The sequence below is a fragment of the Macrotis lagotis genome, chromosome X (genome assembly GCF_037893015.1).
Source record: "Macrotis lagotis isolate mMagLag1 chromosome X, bilby.v1.9.chrom.fasta, whole genome shotgun sequence".
NCBI lineage: Eukaryota > Metazoa > Chordata > Mammalia > Peramelemorphia > Peramelidae > Macrotis > Macrotis lagotis.
The window spans coordinates 627848318-627870396 of NC_133666.1; the positions used below are offsets into that span (position 1 = coordinate 627848318).

General features: G+C 39.0%; 1 protein-coding gene across 1 annotated transcript; it reads left to right on the forward strand.

Annotated features, from left to right (window-relative positions):
- Nucleotides 1–892: 892 nt before the first annotated feature.
- On the forward strand, nt 893–17828 carry LOC141497054 (surfeit locus protein 4-like). Its single transcript, XM_074199636.1, has 6 exons — nt 893–992; nt 7617–7803; nt 7983–8059; nt 11368–11411; nt 12118–12304; nt 13144–17828. The coding sequence occupies exons 1-6, from the start codon at nt 939–941 to the stop codon at nt 13408–13410; spliced, it is 816 nt and encodes a 271-aa protein (XP_074055737.1). The 5' UTR covers nt 893–938; the 3' UTR covers nt 13411–17828.
- Nucleotides 17829–22079: the final 4251 nt, after the last annotated feature.

A 22079-nucleotide genomic window follows, 5' to 3' on the forward strand; every position in this document is an offset into this window, starting at 1 on the left:
GGCAATAAGGGTTAAGTGATTTGCCTAAGGTCACACAGCTAGTAAGTGTCTGAGGTCAAATTTGAACTCAGGTCCTCCCCACTTCAGCTTCATTGCTCCACCCTGTGTCATCTGGCTGCCCAAGGTGGTACAGTGGATAGAATGCTGACCTTGGAGATTGGAAGATGAGAGTTCAAATCCAACCTCAGATACTTGACACTTACTAGTTGTGTGATCTTGGGCCAGTCACTTATCTCCGATTGCCTGCATGGGAGGCAATCTCCATCTCCAGCTGTCCTGATTCATATCTGGTCACTGGACTCAGGATGGCTCTGGGAGAAAAAGTGAGCCTGGTGACTTAGGACAGCACCCCCTCCCTCAAATCCAATTCATGTGCTTGTCATGGCATCACCTCCCTGGTGTCATGGTCCTCTTCCAGAACAAAGGACAAACATCATCATCATCATCAAACATGAAATATACACACATAGTAACCATGAATTTGAGGGATTTAATTTGTATTTTTGTCTTCCCCAAAAGAGATGATCAATTCGGATGCAGGCATTTTATCTAGAGTGCACCTCCCCCAGCACCTGAAGCAGACTCTGCCTACTGATTACATCCAATTTGTCCTTTATAAAGTTTATTTATTTACAGCTGTTTGCATATCGTCTCTCCTTTAGACTGCGAACTTCTTGCAGGCAAGGGATAGTCTTTTGCCATTCTTCATATCCCGAGAACTGTGGCTTTTAACGCAGTCTCCTGGTTTGTTGACGAGGAACCCTGACCCCTCCCAAGCTCTGGCACCCCATGCCCTCCTCCCGGTATGAGCAAAGCATCCAGTTCCCGCGTGCCTTCCTCTGGTCTTTATAGGGTGATGGGGAAGCCTACCGGGGGGCCCCTACGGCTCAGACCGAGGGAGAGAAGAGAGCAGGCGGCAAGTCATTGGAATTCGGATCATGGGGCCCCCCAACTCCAATTTGATGGAAGTCGCGGAGGATCTCTCAGACCAGGTGAGCGGGGTTCCCATTCCCACTCAGGTGGCCCCTATTTCTAGGGCTCGGCCAGGGAAGGGATGCCAGGCGCCCGCCCCGAGAGAGGGCTGGATTACACCCGCGCACCCCTGGGGGGAGTGCCGGGAGGGCGGGACTGGGGTTGTTCTCATATCTTTGGGGGGCAGCTTAAGGGACGTTTGGGCGGCGATGGGAACGGGAAGACTTTTCTGCACTGAAAGGATGGGTGCTCTGGCTATGGTTTGCTCTGGTCCGCTAGGTTGTGTTTGAGGGTCGCCAGGCCGGTGGAGGGGTGGAGCTGGGACTGGAAAGACTAAAGGGACTGCCACCTGCGCCTCCGGGGACTTTCTAGAGAAACTGTAAACAAACTTTCTGGATTTGAAGTTGGAAGGAATCACCTAGTCCCATCCCTTCCTTAGATGCCTGTCATTCAATAACCGTCCTTGAGCACCTTCTCCACGCAATGGGGGGACAAAGGAGGCAAAAGACAATCCCTGTCCTCAAGGAGCTGACAACCGAAATAACACGCAAACAAGTCTAGACAAAGCAAGCAAGCAAATAGAGGGTGAAATCGAGGATCAAATGATCTTGCCCGCCTTTACACAGGTAGAAACGTAGGAAATGCCCCTTCGAAGGGCGTATGGAATCCAACTGAAGGATACACACATAGAATTGCATTTTGGGATCTATGCAATTTGAGGTTTGGGGTTTTTTTTTTCTTTTTAGGTTTTTGCAAGGCAATGGGGTTAAGTGGCTTGCCCAAGGCCACACAGCTAGGTAATTATTAAATGTCTGAGGTTGGATTTGAACCCAAGTACTCCTGACTCCAGGGCTGGTGCTCTATCCACTGCGCCACCTAGCCGCCCCGCAATTTGAGTTTTACTTTGGCACTAGATTTTGAGGCCAAAGTCCTGGCAGAATACTGATCCCTCCACTTACTAGGAATTTGAGCTCAGGGAATTAATTTTTTAATCCTAGGCCTCCTTTTTTTTTTTTTTAGGTTTCCTTTTTTTTTTGGTCTGGACTGTGGGAGGAGGAGGGGGGGGAGTAAGGGGGGAGGGAAAGGAACAAGATCCCCAAGGTTCCTTTCCAATTCTAAAATCAATCATCTAAAAATAGCAAGAGCCAAAACAAGCATCCCATTTTGTCTTCATTTCCCGGTATTTTCAAGTGAAGCTAAGAAATTTTTCAATATCTTCTTAAATATCTGCAATATAGTACTTCCACTACCTAACTTTTGGGATTTCTGCTATTCTTAGCAACTTGCATTTATCTTTCTTTGCATGTCAGGCGTTTAGCACAATACCTCACACATAGTAAAAGCTTAATAATGCTTGTTGACTGACATTAAAGAAAACAGTAGTTTTGTTTTATTTATCTATCAACTGCAATATAGGCTATTTTGAGTAGTGCACACAAGTATCCCCTTATTAACACTGAGTCACATATATAATTCTTCATTTTACAACAAAGATAGAGATGATGAGACTTAAAAATGGAGGTATGTCTCCACCTTGAAATATATCCCTTCATTACTATTTACTATCCATATGATTTGGGACAAGTCACAAAAACTTTGTTTTCTCATTTATAAAATGAGACTTGGATTAAATACTATCCAAGGTTCTTTTTTAGATCAAAACTTTATGATCCAACATGCTAATTCCAAAGGGTTTGATGTACTTTATTACTTAGCTCTTATTTCTACAGTAGTTTAAAAATTACAAAGTATTTTCCTCATAATAAGCCTGTGAGGCAGATAGAACAAACATAATTATTCCCATTAAAGATGAAACTAGGGCAGCTAGGTGGCAAAGTGTATAGAGCACCAGCCCTGGAGTCAGGAAGACCTGAGTTCAAATACAGCCTCAGACACTTAATAATTGCCTAGCTGTGTGACCTTGGGCAAATCAATTAACCCCATTGCCTTAAATAAAATTGAAAAAAAAAGATGAAACTGAAGATCACAAGATTTTCAATTCTCCAGTTATTCAGAGTCCAGAATCACACAGTTGTTAAGTAACATACACTCAAATCCAGTGTTTTATTTTTCCCCAATTACATATTGTAAAAATTTTTGTATTCATTTTTACAAGACTTTGAGTTCTATATTTTTCTCTCTTCCTCTTTCACCTCCCCTCTTACGAAAATGGTAGGTAATTTGATAGTTTATACATGTGCTGTTATGTATAACATGTTTCCATATTTGCCTCAGTTGTGGAAGAAGTTCATAAGGAAAAATTAATCAAAAGAAAGAATAAAGTAGTTGAAGAAAATATACTTCAATTTGCATTCAGATTCCATCAGTTCTTTATCTGGATATGGGAGTCAAAGACCTGGATCCTGATCCTACTGGGCCACTGTGTAATCCTGGAGCAGTCCTTTCATTATCTTGTGGCTTCAACCATATAACCTCTGTCATCTGTAAAAAGGAAATTTGTTGTGTTCAGGTTTGTCTGCCTCTTTGTGACCCCAACTGAGATTTTCCTAGCAAAGATAACTTGAGAGATTTGCCATTTTCTTCTCCAGTCAAGGCATCTGAGGCAAACAGGGTTAAGTGACTTTCTCAATGTCACACAGCTGTTAGGTTGTCTATGGCTGATTTGAATTCTGTATTCCTGATTCCAGGTTTAGAGCTCCAACCATGGTGCCACCTTACTACCCTAATGGAGGTAATAGCACCCTCCATGTCTTAGGGTTGTTCTGAGAATCAAATGAGATAACATATGTAAAATGGAATTCTCTCTCCATAAAATTAAGGAACTGGACTAGGTAATCTTCTAGGGCCATCTCATCCAGCTGTGACAGTCTCTAAGTCTTTGCCAAAGGGTTAGCTGCATTGCTTGTCTAGTCTCATAGAGTTTCACTTCTGGATACCATTTCTTGGCTCTTGCCTCCAGCCCTTGATGCTGGCCCCACAAATACTTCCTTCAGTAGTGGCTCTTCTCAAACTATTGTTACCACTCAGCTGTACTCATTAATCCTAACTCTAACAAGTAAATTAGGGTGGTGGTGAAAACAGCAACAGCAGGAGCTTGTTTGCAGGGAATTATGGTGTTTAAACACAAGACACCCTGATGATATATTTCATAGTCAATATATGGAAGGGGGAGTGGAGGAACAGGATTTGTAGTTTGGCTGGCATCACCATGTTAAATGAATTGGAAACTTCCACAGTTTACGTCACATGAGATTTCTTTGCCACCTGTCCTTCGAGGCAGTTTAGAAGTTACCTATTCAGCTCAACTTCCTTTGGGAGGCCAGCCTGCTCTTGGAGAGTATGATCCCCAGAATAATGCTCATGCCCCATATCCTTCTTTAGTGCTTATCCCCTCATGGTGGCTGCTGTTGCTGCTTTTGCTAATCTTCTATCCTCTCTCCCCCTTAGATTCTACTGGCCACAACAATACTTAAATAAACTTTCTTTTTTGCCCCCCAAAAAGAAATCACCCTACTTGAAAACTTTCCTCTATTTTCTTCCACTGCTTCCCAACCACCATTGAAAATGAACATTTCTTCCTTGGATTTTACATAATACTTATTATTCTTTATCATGTCTTTTTCTGTCTTGAAGTCATGGAACAATTTGCATATTCATATGATAGATATGCCCTATTTCCTTTGCTAGATCATAAGGGTTATGAAAAAAAGGGGCCTTGATTTAATTATCTTTGTGCCTCTCCCAGTGCCAACAATTCTTTGAATCCTCTTAATAAATGACAGTGGAATCTAGCAAAGAAAAAAAAAAGACTCATTTAAATTCACTAATTTAGTCAAATATTTACTGAGTATTATGCAGTGTGCAGTGTCCTGTGCTAAGTACTACCAGTGATACAGAAATGAATTCTATGTCATTCTTGCCTTTAAGATGCTTATACCTTCTTAGGAAAGGTAAGACAACTAACAATCTTTGTATTTCAATTTTCTCATTCAGTTTTGCAGTCATGATAGACATTTTATGACCCCAGTTGGGGTTCTTGGCAGATACTGAAAGGGTTTGCCATTTCCTTCTCGGCTTGAAAAATCCAGTTGTTGCTATTCAGTCATGTCTGACTCTTCATGACCCTATTTGGAGTTAGCTAGCACTTATATAATATCTTAAGGTTCATATGCCCAAAGGGCAACAAAAATGTGCATACTCTTTGATCTAGCAATACCACTTCTGGGTCTATACCCTGAAGAGATGATGAAAAAGGGTAAAAACATCACTTGTACAAAAATATTTGTAGCAGCCCTGTTTGTGGTGGCAAAGAATTGGAAATCAAGTAAATGTCCTTCAATTGGGGAATGGCTTAGCAAACTGTGGTATATGTATGCCATGGAACACTATTGTTCTATTAGAAACCAGGAGGGATGGAAATTCAGGGAAGCCTGGAGGGATTTCCATGAACTGATGCTGAGTGAGATGAGCAGAACCAGAAAAATACTGTACACACTAACAGCAACATGGAGTTGATGATCAACCTTGATGGACACACTCATTCCATCAGTGCAACAATCAGGGACAATTTGGGGCTATCTTCGATGGAGAATACCATCTGTATCCAGAGAAACAACTGTGGAGTTTGAACAAAGACCAAGGACTATTACCTTTAATTTAGAAAAAAAAAAAAACTGATATCTTATTGTCTGATCTTGCTATCTCTTAAACTTTATCCTTATCCTATACATATCCTTAAGGATATGATTTCTCTCTCATCACATTCAATTTGGATCAATGTTTACCATGAAACAATGTATAGACTGACAAATTGCCTTCTGTGGGGGGTGGGGAGAGGGAAGTAAGATCAGGGGGAAAATTGTAGAACTCAAAATAAATAAAATCTTTTTTAAAAAATACCATAAGGTTCAGAAAAAGCTCTTTACCTATGTTACCTCATTTGACCCTCACAACAATCTTGGGAATTAGTAGGTGCTACCCCCTTTTATAGATGAGAGATACTGGTTAAGCTGTTGGCCTAGGGTCACATAGATAACCAGTTTCTGAGGCTTCTTGCATTCTATCCATTGTACTTGATGCTAGCTGCATCAAGGAGAATGCAAAGCAGAATATAATGAGTACTATGAGAGAACAAGAAAATACCACAGAGATTTATCACTGGGGGCCATCACAATGAGTTGTGATTGGGGAAGGCATCATAAATGAAGGAAGATTTGAGCAGAGCCAGCAGGACTTGAAGGATTTTGACAGGTAGTGATGGAGAGATTCTAAGGAGAGAGATCTGGACCATAAGTTATTATATGAGGATGATGATGTTCACTGAAGAAGTTTTACAATAGGGTCAGCTAGGGGACACAATGGATAGAGCCACCAGCCCTAGAGACAAGAGGACCTGAGACCTGGTCTCAGATTCTTAATAATTACATCTGTGACCTTGGGAAAGTCACTTAGCCAATTACCTTGTTTTATAATAGCTGAGTTCAGACAAAACTAGCTGGGAAAATCACTTAACCTACATTTGTCATGGTGTCCTCATCTGTAAAATGGAGAAAATAGTACTTCCTATTCCTTTGGGGTTGTTTTTAGGTTCAAATAAGGTATTTTATGGTTATTTTTCCAAACTTAAAGCCAAATAAATGCTAATTATTTTATCTTATTGCTGTTCTTTAGCATCAACCTCTCGTTAAGAGTCCTTTTAAAGACCTAGTCTATAGAAATTTCAGAAGAACAGAATCCAAAGCAGAAATTCCAGGGTTCTGTTCCCTAAGGAGTCTTAAGAATAATAATGATGCTGATGACTATGGTGGCAGCAAACATTTATATGGTGCTTACTATGGCATTGTGCTAAGCCCTTCAAATTATCTCATGAGGCAGCTAGGTGGTACAGTGGATAGAACAGTGGCCCTGGAGTCAGAAGGATCTGAGTTCAAATCTGGTCTCAAACACTTAATACTTAGCTTTGTGACTTTGGATAAGTCATTTAACCCATTGCCTTGAAAAATAAAAACAAAAAAACTTATCTCATCTGATTCTCACAACAACCCTGGAAAGCAATGCTATTATTCTCATTTTATAGATGAGTTTACATGACTTCACAGAGTTTACATGATTTGTCCAAGGCCACCCAACTAGTCTGAGGTAGGATTTGAACTCAGGTCTTCCTTGACTTTAGGCCCATGGCTCAATCCAAATGATCCACCAGCTGCCTCAAATTCAGAGGTGATGTCCCTAGGTCTGTAGCTGCTTGGCTATGGTATCTTTAAATTAGTCATCATCCCTCAGTTTACCTTTGAGTAAACCAGGGGCTAAACCAGCATGCCAGGAAAGGAGTGTACAAAAAGTTCTAAAAATCTAGAGAGATGCATCTCCTATTCCTCGGGGCAGCTAGGTGGTGCAGTGGATAAAGCACCGGCCCTGGAGTCAGGAGTACCTGGGTTCAAATCCGGGCTCAGAAACTTGATAATTCCCTAGCTGTGTGGCCTTGGGCAAGCCACTTAACCCCATTTGCCTTGAAAAAGGCAAAAAAAAAAAAAAAACCCTCTCATCTCCTATTCCTCAAAGTGGTCTATGAATTAATCAAAGAAGCTACTTTTGAAGGCAGATGTCTTCCCCTGATACTGGTATCCCCATTCTCTACTGAGTTCTTGCCTCCTCATTTTCTTTCTGACTCTTGCACTTGCTAGTTCCTTCGCCTAACAAAGAGATTCCTACCTCATCTGGCTCGCCTCTGTCTGATCAGCACCTTCCTAGAGGATGGCATTCACACCTGGTGGCAGTGGGATGAACAGAAGGAATCCATTCAGATGTCTTGGAGCAGCAGCCCTTTCCTGGCATCAATTTTTGGGGTGATCAATACATTTGGGCAATTAGGTAAGACTTCTGACTAATCTAGAGCTCATCTCAGTGGAGAAAGACTATGGAGATTAGAGACAGAAAGTCAAAGTCTAAATAGACACAGCTTGGGGAGGAGGGGAAAGGGGCTAAGGAATGGAAGCAGGAGAATTAATACTATCACTCCTAAAACTGGCTCTTCATTCTTTCCATTTCAGTAGGATGTATGTTGATTTTAGTTCAGAAGTGTGTTCCTTGTGCCTGTTTTGTGCTGTTTGGAATTATTTTCATGCAGGTAAGTGACTCAGTAAAGATGCTGATCCCCAAGGAGATTGAGGTACTTTGAATAAAAATAATCTGGATTCAGGTCCTAGTTTTGCCACTTACCACACTCTTTATGACTTTGATCAAGTCATTTCCATTCTCTGGGTCTTGGTTTCTTTGGACTGAGACTCTATGCCCACCAGTTTAAAATCCCATGAAACCTATGATGCTGCCAAAAATATCACCTAAGCAGACCTCCCTTGCAATCTCTGAGATACTGACCTTTGCTTAGCAATGTACTTTGCAGTCATACTGTGATTGCCTGACCTTTCTACTTCCAGAATATTTGCATTACAAATATTGACTTCCCTGACACCAACATATTCTTAGCATAGAAACTGGCAGATCTCTTGAGCTGCATCCAGGACTTTCTTCCTATATCTCAAAGGTCACCAGTAGAACCCTCCATTCTTTCAGGTTTAATTGAAAGAATACTGAACTATGAATCAGAAAAGTTTGGCTGTCTATTTTTCCATTTACTATAATTTAGGAAAGTCCCTCTGCCCCATTTAGACCTCAGTTTCCTCATCTGTAAAATGAGGACTTCAAATTAGTTGGCTTATAAGGACTCTTCCAAACTGAGATCCTGAAGCTCATGAATATACAAAGTATTCCTCTTTTCCTTTCTGGATTTATAAATATCAGTGAATTGAAGTGAGAAAAGAGTCATGTTCCAAAGCTGCCTTTCATCCCAAAGGCATCATAACTGAAGATTCTAGAAGAATAAGGACCAGGAAAAACAGGAACTCGGGATTCCCCTCCAGCTCTTTCTGTGCTTGGTTGTGGAACTCCCTCCTCAAGCCATCAAAGGTATCGATGCCCATTCTGGCTTATTCAGAGCATCACAAGCAATAAGGATACTAGCTCAAATGAGAAGTGGCCAAAGGAGATGAACAATTTTCAAAAGAAGAATCACAAATTATTAACATCTACAAAGAAAGAATACTCCAAATCACTAAAAGAAATGTGAATCAAAACATCTCTAAAGTTTCATTTCACACTCAGAAAAACTGACAAAGATGATAAAAGGTAAAAATAATGTTAGAGGGCTGTGAGATGATAGATTCTCTGATACATCCACTGGAACTAGAGTCAGGAAGACTTGAATTCAAATCCATCCATTAGATGCTTCTTAGCTGCAAGGGCTTCCACATTTGACCCAGCAAGTCACTTTAAACTATGTCTGCCATGAATGGAAAATTCATGAGAATTTTACTCATGAGGAAGCTAGGAGAACCAGTGGCTAGAGTGCTAGAGTCAGGAAGGTCTGAGTTTAAATCTGGCCTCTGACACTTATTAGCTGTGTGACTTTGAACAATTTACATACCTAGGTCTGCCTCAATTTCCTCATCTTTAAAATAAAGACAATAATAGCATCCATGTATGTTGTAAGGATAAAATGAAATGATATTTATAAAATACTTTACAAACCTTAAAATTCTATATAAATATAAGCTATCATTATTATTGTTATTATTATCATCATCATCATCATCATCATCATCATCAAGCACAGCTGATGGAGCTGGGAATTGATCTGACTATTCAAAAAAACAATTGTAGAGATTCTTTGTGAAAAAATGAGCAGTCCAGCACCTTTTTGATCCACAAATCCATTGCTAGGCATATATTCTAAGGAAGTCAAAGATGGAGTTTCCATTAGATTCCCAGAAGCACTTTTCATGAAAGCAAAATATTTAGAACAAAATATAAGTCCATTAACTGGGAAATGGTTAAACAAATTGAAGGATGTCAATATGATCCTCAAAAATTATCATTTTGAGGAATTCAAACGTTTGGAAAGATTTTTCATGGGAAGATTTACATGATTATTATAGAACAAAGTAAGTAAAACCAGGAAAATAATATATACAATGACCACAAGGACATAAATAAACAAATGTCTCACTAATATGAAGTCAAATGCAACATAATTGTAATAACCAATCTTGACTCTGGAAGAAAGATGAGGAAATATATCTCCTTCCCTTCTAGAGGTTCAAAACATTGCATTTACAGTCAGATGTAGTCATTGTGTCAATTTGTTTTGTTTAAACATTTTTCTTTTGCAAGGCCAGAGTTGGGCATGAGGAAGATGTTGGCATAACTGGAAATTACTGTGATGTTTAAAAAAAAAGATTGCCAATAAAATATTTAATTTTTTTAAAAAGCAATAAGGATTAGGTGAGTAAAATACCATCCCTGAACCAAAGAAAACAGAAGAGTTCCTTTTCCTGTGTCTTCTTTGCTCTTGCCAAGGTAATAACAGAATCTCCCCTTCTCCATTCACATCCTATTTTAGTAATCCATTGCCTAGACTTAAGAACAACACAGATACTTGCTAATGAAATATACTGATCCCCTGTCCCCATAACAAAAGGGGAAAAAAAAGGATGAACAGCAGGTGCAGTGCCTGCTTATTTTTCTTATTCATTTCAGAAAAGGTTCTGCTAAGGGCACAGGGACACTGGGAAGTGACGGTATATTTTTTAAGCATCAATAAAAACATTTTTTAAGGAAAGAAAACTGATATTTTGTGTCCAATCCAAAAAGGATAACGAATTCTTTGTGTCCAATCAGAAAAAGAAAATCTATGCTTTGTGACCAATCAAAAACAGCCTCCAAATCTCATCTTTACATTGCAGAAATAGCTGATTCTCCAATATTATACCTCCTTTTCCCAGTTCATAGAACATCACATGTCATCAATTAAGTGGCAGAGAATTTATTTGGTTACCCTCTTTTACTTTGGAGCCCTTGGTATCTTCAGAAGAAAGGCAGCATCTAAAGTAAAATCATGTTGTTACGATGGTAAACAGAAGCATGTGAAATGTTTGGAGCTCCCCTGCATAAAAGAGACTTCTTTTCTTCCTGCTGCAAGGCCATAAGGCCAAATTGGGATGGTCTGGCTGATCTCAAAGGACCCTTTCCTATCAATGAAAGGGGAGGAGTTCCCCTTTTCTTATTTTTCTTACACGGCTCTTAATTTTTCTTCCCTGTTGCTTAACAAGTATTTGTCAAAGTGATTGTATTAAGGGTGAAAATGAATTGTATTGTTGGACAGATTTCCATTTGACATCAATGGAATAAAAACCCCTCAGTTTCCCATAGTCCCTCACAAGTAGCGTGTGAATGAGAAATTGTGAACAGATGCTCTTTTTGTTTTGCTTTGTTTTTAAAATCCTTGCTTTATTAGAGAATTCTTGTAAAAGATAGTCACATGTAGCCAGTGACAAGTAGGAATCTGTTCTTGACTGAATTTTTTCCCCATTTTTGTAGGTCATGACCTATGGACTTTTATGGAACCTCAGATTCCTGATGAGGTGAGTGAGATTGACTGTTGGAATTGTCTAACATGCTTAGTCCAATCATAGATGAACCAGTCACAGAAGAGCAGAAGGAGTGGGGACTGGAGCCAGAAAGGAGGGGGAAGCATGTACGGGTACCCTGAGCCTGGGCACCCAATATGATACTCCTTCACCAGAAGATGTCCATGTGTATGGATGCACAGTAGATTTTTCCTAGAGATCATTGCAAAGCTATATTTTGTCCAACTTCCCCAACTATACAAGAACAAGTTGGGGTTTGGTCATAAAGGTCATAAAGGCCTTTCCTGTCTCTGCCATCACAATTTCAGGAGGGCCTCAGGAAACCAGTTTTCAAATTCAATCAAACAACTTGTAATAGCTCCTAACAACCACAAAAAGAAATCTCAGCCATTAGTCCAATCGACTTATTTCACAGATAAGGAAATTGAGGCTCTTTTCCTCCTTCCTGAACAATGAAAATAAAGAGATATATTTTTTCCCAGCATATACACACTCTTAATTTGAAGGCACTTGGGTGGCCAAAAAAATGCATCCACTCGGCTGTCTTCCTGTCTAAGATCAGGAATGAGACTGGTGTGGATCTTTCTACAAGGGATTTGCTTAATTTTGTTAGTTTTCATTTGTTAACATTTTTGCTTTGCTATATTTGAGTTTCATGACATCTTGCTCTTCTTCCCCCGCTCCCTCCATGGTTTCTTAGGAATGCCGCTTTGGGTGGTGGCCTTCTTTTCCTTTTAGCAGAGAGCCGGGCAGAAGGGAAGTCCATGTTTGCTGGAGTTCCCATCTTGGATTGTACCTCCCCTCACCAGTACATTCAGCTGGGAGGAAGAATTCTTCTCCTCTTCATGTTCATATCACTGCTACACTTTGATGTGAGCATGTTCACTGTAAGTGACCTGCAGACTTCTCCTTCCTTCCCCTTCCCTAGACCATTTTTTCACTTTCTTTTTCAACATTTCAAAGTCTTCCCCTACCCCATAGTAGTCAAAGGCTTCTGTTTCATCCTTATTCCTTTCTTTTGACACATTGCTATTATCTATTTCATTCTTTAGTTCCATTCATCCCTTTTGTCTGTCTATAGATCAGCAAAGCAGTCATATAGAAAAATCCATTAGGGCTATAAGATTTTTGGAGCATCCTTTTCAGAAGACTGATCAGAAGGATTTGTCTCCTGTTCCCTTTATGATCAATGCCCTTCTCCCTGCTAAGGGAGCTTGCCTAGTAGCTCACCCATACTTAAATTAACCCAACTGCCAACTTAATACAAGTTATGTTATAACCTTCATGTGTTCCAGAGATCACACTACTGACCATTAAGGCTTGAGGCCTTATGTACTCTGGTCTTGGTTATTTTGGGCCTGAAATAACCAAGAGGTTATTTAACACTATAATAAGACCTATTGAATTTTTGCTGTTATAGGGCTTCTCTTTACCCCATGGAGCTGATCTGTCCTAGAACTAATAATATAGTCTAAAATCAAGCAATTAGTCAATCAGTCAGAGTAGTATCCTATGAATCTATTTCTCTTCTCTAGTTTAGTCAATCCACAATTTCTTTATAGGCTCCACTGTCCTCTGTACATTTGAGAAATAAATCCAAATGCAATACCATCTTTTAAGTAGGCTTAGCTTTGGGGAGGGGTGAAGAGTAATACACCTAACAAATCATCAGGCTAATTATGTTCCTTTCATGTCCCCTCCTTTCTGTTCCTACTTTTATGTTTAGATCTTCCAAGATGTCTTCAACATGGTTCTCATCATCCCAGTGGCCATTGGGTTCAAAACAAAACTTGCTGCTCTCATTCTTGTGATTTGGCTGCTTCTTATCAACCTCTTAGAAAATCCATTTTGGACCATCCCCACTAATAGACCCCTCCACGATTTTATGAAATATGACTTTTTCCATAATTTGTCAGTAATGGGAGGTCTTCTCTTGGTGGTAGCCCTTGGTCCTGGGGGAATTTCAATGGATAAGCACAAGAAGAAATGGTAAATATCAGAGCAAAATAATAGGATTGAAAGAGATGGATTTATTGCCTTCTTGACTTGAAACGAAGAAGAGAATGTTGGCCCCCAATTACTCATATGTCTTCCAAACATCTCTTGAGACTGTCTCAGTAGAGTAGTTTTTGTCTCTTTCCCTGGGCCAGACAGACGCACGTAAATTGTATTAGGGTTTCGTTGAAGATTTTTTTAAATTTCATGGTATTGTGAGAGAGCCCACTTATGGGCCACTGGGAGATGTTCAGTCTTTATTCCAATTTGTGAACCTCAAAGAAATGGTTGTATCCTAGGCACCCCAATTATATGTTATCAGGGTTGGGTTATTTATTATTATTATTATTATTATTATTATTATCAGGGTTGTTATCTGTTGGGGCTATCATTTCCCCAGTTTTCTTTGAAATCTTTTGTTCGAGGACCTACTTGGTAGAATCCAATCCCTGTCAGTCACAGAGCTAGTATAGTGGTCTTTTTTTTTTTTTAGATTTCTGCAAGGCAAATGGGGTTAAGTGGCTTGCCCAAGGCCACATGGCTAGGTGATTATTAAGTGTCTGAGGTCGGATTTGAACCCAGGTACTCCTGACTCCAGAGCCGATACTTTATCCACTGCACCACCTAGCCGCCCCAGTATAGTGGTCTTTATGTAGATAAATGTTAAAAGTGCTATGCCAGCACAATCTAGATCTTTTGGTACCAAAGCTCTGTATCAGTTTGGGACTCTTGCCCTTTCTCATCCCTCATAAGGCTTTCTTTGTAGTCTTTTATCACTAATTTGTCCAGACTTATGTTACCCTCATTTTTATTTGCATAAGTCACATTGACTGCTCTGAGCTACCTTTTATTAGCCACTAAGCAGACCAAGATTCCATCCACTGCAGATCCACAGCTGCCTCATTATCCATGAAAGCTCCAGTATTCTGACTTCTGTCCAAGGATTTCAAGGAACCTATAAGAATAAAGCAGTTTTTCATGAGTGGACAAAGGGGCATCAGAGGTGTGTGGAGCTGAGTTTTTCTGAATGGATGCATTTATCATGTTTTTTAACATGATGAGATTCCCTTTGAAAGCAGTATAAGGATATTGAAAAGAAATATAGCTAAAGAGCTAAAGAAACTAGGCCAAGAGTCCTCTATGTTACTTAGCACATAGTAGTATTATGTGTCTAACACTTAATGGACATTTCATAAATACTAGTTGACTGTGTAAAGCAGGTATTATATATATATAAATATATGTGTGTACATTTATATTCACTCTACCTTAAGTCTCTATAAACTTATTTTATCTAAGCCTGCTGTCAACAAAGGCAGAGTCTTCAGTTTATTGGCAGGGAGATCTAACTATTCAATATGATAAACCTGTATTAAGCAAGCTATCTAGATGCAGTAAACATGTTAACATTCACTTTTGCTCAGTGTTTCCTATATTAGGTGAGCTTGTCCATGGGAAAGATTAATAGGCAAATATAGAGGGTTTAAAAGGGCAAATCATTAATCTCAACTAGGGAAGTTTAGAGGAAGGATAGTTTTAGGAGGGGTAGTGATGAGTTCCATTTTAGTCATGGAGAGCTTACTAATAGCTAGTAGTACTTATGATGTCTTGTCCATTGTAGGTACTTAGGAAATGCTTGCTTCCTTCCCTTTCTTTTATATAACACTTTAAAGACTGAAAGCACTTTACAAATATTATCTCATTTTATCCTCATAACAACCTTGGAAAATAGACTCTATTAAGATCTCTATTTTACAGTTCAGGAAACTGAGGTGGAGAGAGAATTTAAATGACTTGCTCAAGGTCAAATACCTAAGATCTGAGGTCAAATTTGAACTCAGGTCTTCCTAAATCCAGGTCTAGTAATCCACCCACTGTATCACAAACAAACAAAAAAAAATCCAGATAATATACAATAGGACATTGACTATGAATGACTGAATTTCAGAAGACTGATTAGGACTGGGTATCTGGGAGTCATCTGCATTGAGATGATTCTTGAACATGTATGTGAACAGATGAGATCATCAAGTTGAGAGTGTAGATGAATAGGAGAGGACCCAGGACAAAACCTTGGGGAAGATTCTAGGAAATACATGAGGACAGTCAAGACTACCAGAAGAAAGTGGTGTTGCAAAAGCTAAGGAAGGGGAGTGTACACACCTGGAGGGAGGGAGTGGGTCATAGTACCCGAAACTTCAAGGAGGTTGAGGAGGATGAGCATTTAGAAGATATCATTGATTAAACAGTTAAAGAGAGTGTTAGTAACCTTGAAGGAATCAGTTCAAGGGAAGTGAGTGGGGTGGTCCTGGAGGCAGGCAGAATAGATGAGGGCTTTTAGGATATGGCAGTGAATTGGAAAAAACTCAGTGATAGACTGAATAATTATTAGAGTCAAATGGAGGGGTTCTTTTAAAGGATGAGGATAGACCTGAGCATGACTAGGGGTTATAGAAAATAGCCAGCTGATATAAGAGGTTGAAGATGAAGATGAGGGAATAATTGCTAGAGAAAATAGGAGAGGATGGAGGACACAGACACAGGCAAAGGAATGATTTTTGGCAAGGAAAAGATCTACAGTAGGAAAGAATGGATGAAGATGAAGAGGGTACTCAAGATATATGGCTTCAATTTTTCTCAAGAAAGTAGAAATTGAAGACATTTACTGAGAGGGAAAGGGGAGGCATTGGGAGACAGAGATAAAGTCTGGAACAGTTACAGAGATAAGGATATAAAAGTTTTACCATACCACAGCAAAGATCAAGTGGAAATTAGATGACCTTGAGTGACATCCTGTTAATAGGGTGAGAGACAGATGATCTCCAAACATAGAATTTGTATTTGATACAATCAGAAGCACATGAGAAGATGCAGAGAAGGAAGACAATGATTCAGACCTGAGAATTAATGTGAAGTGAATGTAATAGAACAGGTGGTCAAGGGAGTCAAGGCTGGAGGAAACAAGATTTGGCCAAGAATGGTTTAGACATGATTAGATATGTAGGTTAAAAGAGAATGAATAGTGAAAACTGCAGTTAGAAATGTGAACAACTGGAAAGATGATAGTGTCCTCAACAGTAATGAAGACCTTGAAAAAAGGGATAGATTTGGGGCAGGGAGAAAATAATGAGTTTTGTTTTGGACATGTTATATTTGAGATACCAATACACACACAGTTCAAATTAAACTGTAGACAATTGATGAATCAGGAATGAATCTCAAAGCTAGGGTTGGATAGAGGGATTGGAAGGGAGCTAGGTGGACCCCAGGTATAGATTTTAAAAACCTGAGTTCAAATCCATCCTTAGACACTTATTAAACTATGTGACCTTGAGCCAATCACTTACCCTTACCTCACAGTGTTGTTGTGAAGGTCAAAAGAGAAATTTATAAAATTACATAGCACACGATCTTCACACATGGTAGGCACTTAATAAATGCTTGTGCACTCCCTTCCTGCCCCTGATAAGTCATCAGGTAAGAGAGAAAATTGGAAGAAGGTCTAGGTCAGAACTTTGGGGTATATGAGCAATACTCTCATTAACCAGTGGATAATCTCATCTCTTTACAAAGTGTTCCAATGTTCAATGTCCACCAATACTGGTGACTTTATTTGCATGTTAGCTTTCTTATTTGAACCCTCTTTGATATCCTCCTAAATTAGAACTCAGAAGAATTTTCAGCCTTCAAGAATTTGAAGACTTTGGGAATTGAAAGTGAAGTAGCTGCCCTCCTCTTGTAATAGGAAAAGAAGTCCCCTTTGACCCTTTGGATATAGGGGCCATATCTGGCAATATTCCTTCTCTTCTTTTTTCAGAATTTGTAAGAGTAGTTTATTAGTCTAGTGGGGCTAAAAGAGGATCAGTATATTCCTGTGGTCTATGATGTTGATTTCTCTAAGACCATTTAGTACAAAATGAATAATTCCTGTCTCAGAAATGAGTCATCTGCTATGTGTGAGGCTGGTAAACGCTGCCATATAATACTGGCACCTGAAAACAATTTGTATGTAGAGGAGAAGCTGCCTGGATTAGGACTGGGTAGAGTGCTGGCTATGGAGTCAAGTAAATCTGTGCTGGATTTCTGCCTTGGACACCTACAAGCTATGTGTCCCTGAGCAAGTTACTTAATCTCTCTGAGTTTCAGTTTTCTCTTTTTCAGTTTTCTCATCAGTAAAATGGAAATCATAATAGTACTTACCCAACTAGAATTGTTGAAAGGATAAAATGAGATATTATTTGTAAAGTGTTTTGGAAACCAAGAGACTAAATAAATGCTAATTATTATTATTAATGCAATAGTACCTCCTTCATAGGGTTATTATGAGGCCTAAATGTGCTCATATGTGCAAAAGAACTTTACAAACTTGGAAATGAAAAATAAATCAGTTATTTTTTTTAAAAGTTTATACTTAAGAATGCCCATCTGTTCTATGCACCTTCAGACATCTGTCATTTTCTAAATCTGAATGAAAAATGTAAGGATATAAAGAGGAAATCTCTTACTTGAGATACTATTTTCCCTTTAAGTAAATGATGTATAATAAACTTACTGTAAAGTTTTTTTCTAATTGAACAAATAAATTGCATTAGATTCTTTAAAAATTTGTTAATCACTGCCTCTGAAATATCTTTTAATTTTCTATTTGGGATGTATCCACAATACTCTTCCTAACTGATAGGTGATTTAGTTTCTACTCAAAGACTTCCAATTCCTAATGCATGGATAATGGTAGTTTTATTTGTAAGGCAGTTTTGTTCAGTTGGATTGAAACCCCTTTGATAGTACAGTGGATAGAGCATTGGGCCTGCAGTCAGGAAGATACAACTTTTGTGAGTTCAAACCTGGCCTCAGACACTTACTAGCTGTATGACCCTGGCCAAGTCACTTAGCCCTACTTGCTTCAGTTTCCTCATTTGTCCAATGAACTAGAGAAGGAAATGACAGTCTAGCATCTTTGCCAAGAAAACTTCAAATGGGGTCATGAAAAGTCAGACCCTATTGCGACGACTAACTATAATAAGCTTTAATTCAAGAGGATTTCCAGCATTCAGATATGTTGAAATGTATTTTCATCAGGCATCCCTATAAATGCTTCTTTTATATATCCAAGGCTAGTATATTCCAATTTTTCACTCCAAATAATTTTATAAAGATCTTTTGGACTTCTTGATAGCTTCCATACATAATCACAATGCGTAGTAGTCTATCTTATCAGAGGCAACTAGGTAGTAGAGTCCATAGAGCTCTCCACCTGAAGTCAGAAATACCCCCAGAGGGGCAGAGAGGGAAGTTTCTCACTGATTACCAGTAAGAGACATTCTGGAAAGCCCTAGGAAATAAGGTTGGTGGTTCCTAATAAGGTTAGTGATAGATAAGATAAACTAACATTTTCATGAATTAGATTAATAAAAATTTTATTACTGGCATTGAGAAGTATATATCTAATTAATGTTTCTGTTGTACTAATTAATATAATTTATGGCAAATTGGGTTTTTGGACACTGTACATTACAACATTCCATATTAGCAAAATGACTAGTGAAATTATGTACATAATTTATTTACTAAGCAAAGTACTACAGAATCACAGAATTGGGGGCAACTAGGTGGTACAGTGGATAGAGCACCGGCTGTGGAGTCAAGAGGACCTGAGTTCAAATACAGCCTCAGACACTTCATGATTACCTAGCTGTGTGACCTTGGACAAGTCACTTAACTCCACTGCCTTTCAAAAAACAAAAACAAACAAGAATCATAGAATTTGAGAATTAGAAGATACCTGTGCGATCATGTAATCTAAAGCATACACCAACCCATATCCTACCATAATATACCCAACAAGTCCTGCCTAGACTTCCAAGGAGAAGGAGCTCATTCAACTTTGAGACAGCTTTAATTTGGAGAAGCTCTTGCTGCCACCACATCTAACATAAATTTGGCTCCTTTGTAACTTCTATCTCTTGCTACCTTCTAGAACCAAAGAGAATGAAATTAGTCTTTCAAATATTAGCAAAGAAATCCATCACATCTAGGATCTACATTCCTACTTCCTTCATTTGATCTTTATATGTCAGGTAATCGAGGCTCTTTACCTTTCTAGATGTTCTTTTCAAGACATTTTCCAGCCATTCAAAGTTCATCTTAAACCATAATGTCACAGAACTCCAGATGAGATTTGACATGGGTGAACAGTTGAACTATTACCTGCCTATTCCTGGAAGATCTTATGTTTTGCTTTCATATATTCATGATTCTAGCTTTTCATTTCAAATAATTTCATAAAGACTTTCTATATTTATTTATTTATTTGTTTGTTTATTTATAGCCACCATACCTAATCACATTGTGTAGTGTTCCATATATCAGAGCAACTAAGTATGTGCTGGACCTAGAGTCAGGAAGACTTCAAGGAGCACAGTGGGAAGATGAGGCATGAACACAAAAAAATAACTTACAATGAAATAAACTTACATTTACTAGAGGACATAAAACAGCTAGAGAAAGGTTAGTTTACCGCTAGTTATAGCCTTCATGGAGGAAGAGGTCCTGGGGATAGCCCTTAAAGGGAGGGAAGAATTCTATAAGGCAGAGAATTGGGAGGATTCTATTTTAGACTTACAGATAAGTTGGACAAGGACAGGGAAGCAGGTAGTCTAGTTTGGCTGGATGGAAATAAAGGGTGAAATAAGTGAAATAAAGCTAGAAACATAGGACAGCACCAGAACATAAAGACCTGTGAACCTAGATGATGGAGTTTATATGTTTTACTGTAGGCAATAGAATTACTGATGATGTGAGAGCTGAAAGGTGATTTGGGCAGAAATATGAATGGACAGGATGAACGAAGAAGGGAAAGCCTGGAGGGGGAAGGAAAGAGAATGATAATTTATCATTTTACAATTGAGGAAACTAAGGTAGACAGAGGCTAAATGACTTTCCCAAGGTAACATAGCTAGTAAGAACCTGAAACTGAATTTGAATTCAGGGCTTCTTGATTCCAGGTTCAGCCTTCTATCCACTGAGCCATCTAGCTACTTCAGACTGGGGTTAGGGGGACCACCTATGAGTCTCCTGCAATTTATAGCCCAGATAAGAGAATTAATGGTGACCTGAATCATGGTGGTGGCTGTAGTAGTGGAATGGAGGAGGCAAATCTGCAGGCAATAGCAGTAGAATCAACAACACCTATGGAGGGATGAGAAATAAAGAGAAATAGGAGATATGAGTTCAGGTTTTGGTTATATTAAATTGAAATTATGGACATTATTAAATTAATCAATAGATGAATCTATTTACATATGTCCAATAGAAAGTTGAAGACTGAAGCTTGGGGTAAAAATCGAAACTGGAAGGGGCAGCTAGGTGGTGTAGTGGATAGAGCACCGGCCTTGGAGTCAGGAGTACCTGGGTTCAAATCCGGTCTCAGACACTTCATAATTACCTAGCTGTGTGGCCTTGGGCAAGCCGCTTAACACCATTTGCCTTGAAAAAACCTAAAAAAAAAATCGAAACTGGAGCTTCATCTTAAGAGTCATCTTAAGAATATAAAGAAATCAAGGCATGAAAGGGAGAGCCAGTTCTCTGAGCTAATAAATAAATGATCAAAAGATATGTATAGGAAGAAATGGAAGCTATCAACAATCATGTGGGAAAATGTATGTCATATATATAGAGATACATCTGTATATGTATATCTTATATAAATAGCTAGCATTTATATATATTGATGGCTGGCAAATTTTTTGTTCGTTTACTTGTTTTTTAGGTTTTTGCAATGCAATGGGGTTAAGTGGCTTGCCCAAGGCCACACAGCTAGGCAATTATTGAGTGTTTCAGGCCAGATTTGAACTCAGGTACTCCTGACTCCAGGGCCGGTGCTCTATCCACTGCACCACCTAGCCATCCCATGGCAAATCTTTTGATAAATATCTCATTTTATCCTCTCAAAAACTCTGGGAGGTAGGTGATCTTATTATTCCCATTTTATAGATAAGGAAACTCAGGCAAGGATCCACTGAGAGACTTACTCAGGATCATACAACTAATAATCGCCCAAGGCAGGATTTTAATTTAGATTTTTCTGACTTCAAGTCCAATGCTCTGTTCAGTGCTTCCCCATCTACAATATCAGAAAGGAGACAGAAATTTTTGCCAAGGAATGAGTGTTAAAACCTTATAAACAAAGGACCATCTCTTCATTCATAATTACTTCATATGACTGCCTCCACCTGAAGGGGGAATCAAGTCTGTTCCACACATGTAGAAACACTAACTCACAAAATTCAACCATCCACAAGGACATGCAAAGATATATATTCTCTTGGCAAGAGAAAAGTAAAGCCTATTAGGCTTTTACAAGTGCCACTTGATTCACTGGGGGCAGTGGATTAAGCCTAGGCCAGAACTAACTACATCAGAGAATGAACACGCATAGCTTAAACATTTCCTCTTCCTATTAGGTATTGTGTTAAGCTCTGAGAGTTCAACCTAAAATTGCCTCATTGCAATTTAGAACCACTCTTCCTATCTCTGCCCCCAGAACCAAACAGAATAAGTGTAATCTCTTCCCATTGTCTTTCCATGCTTCTCTATATTTATAATCATCATTGCTTACCGCTAAGTTAGTGATATTCTATGACATCCAAGTACCACATTTTGTTCAAC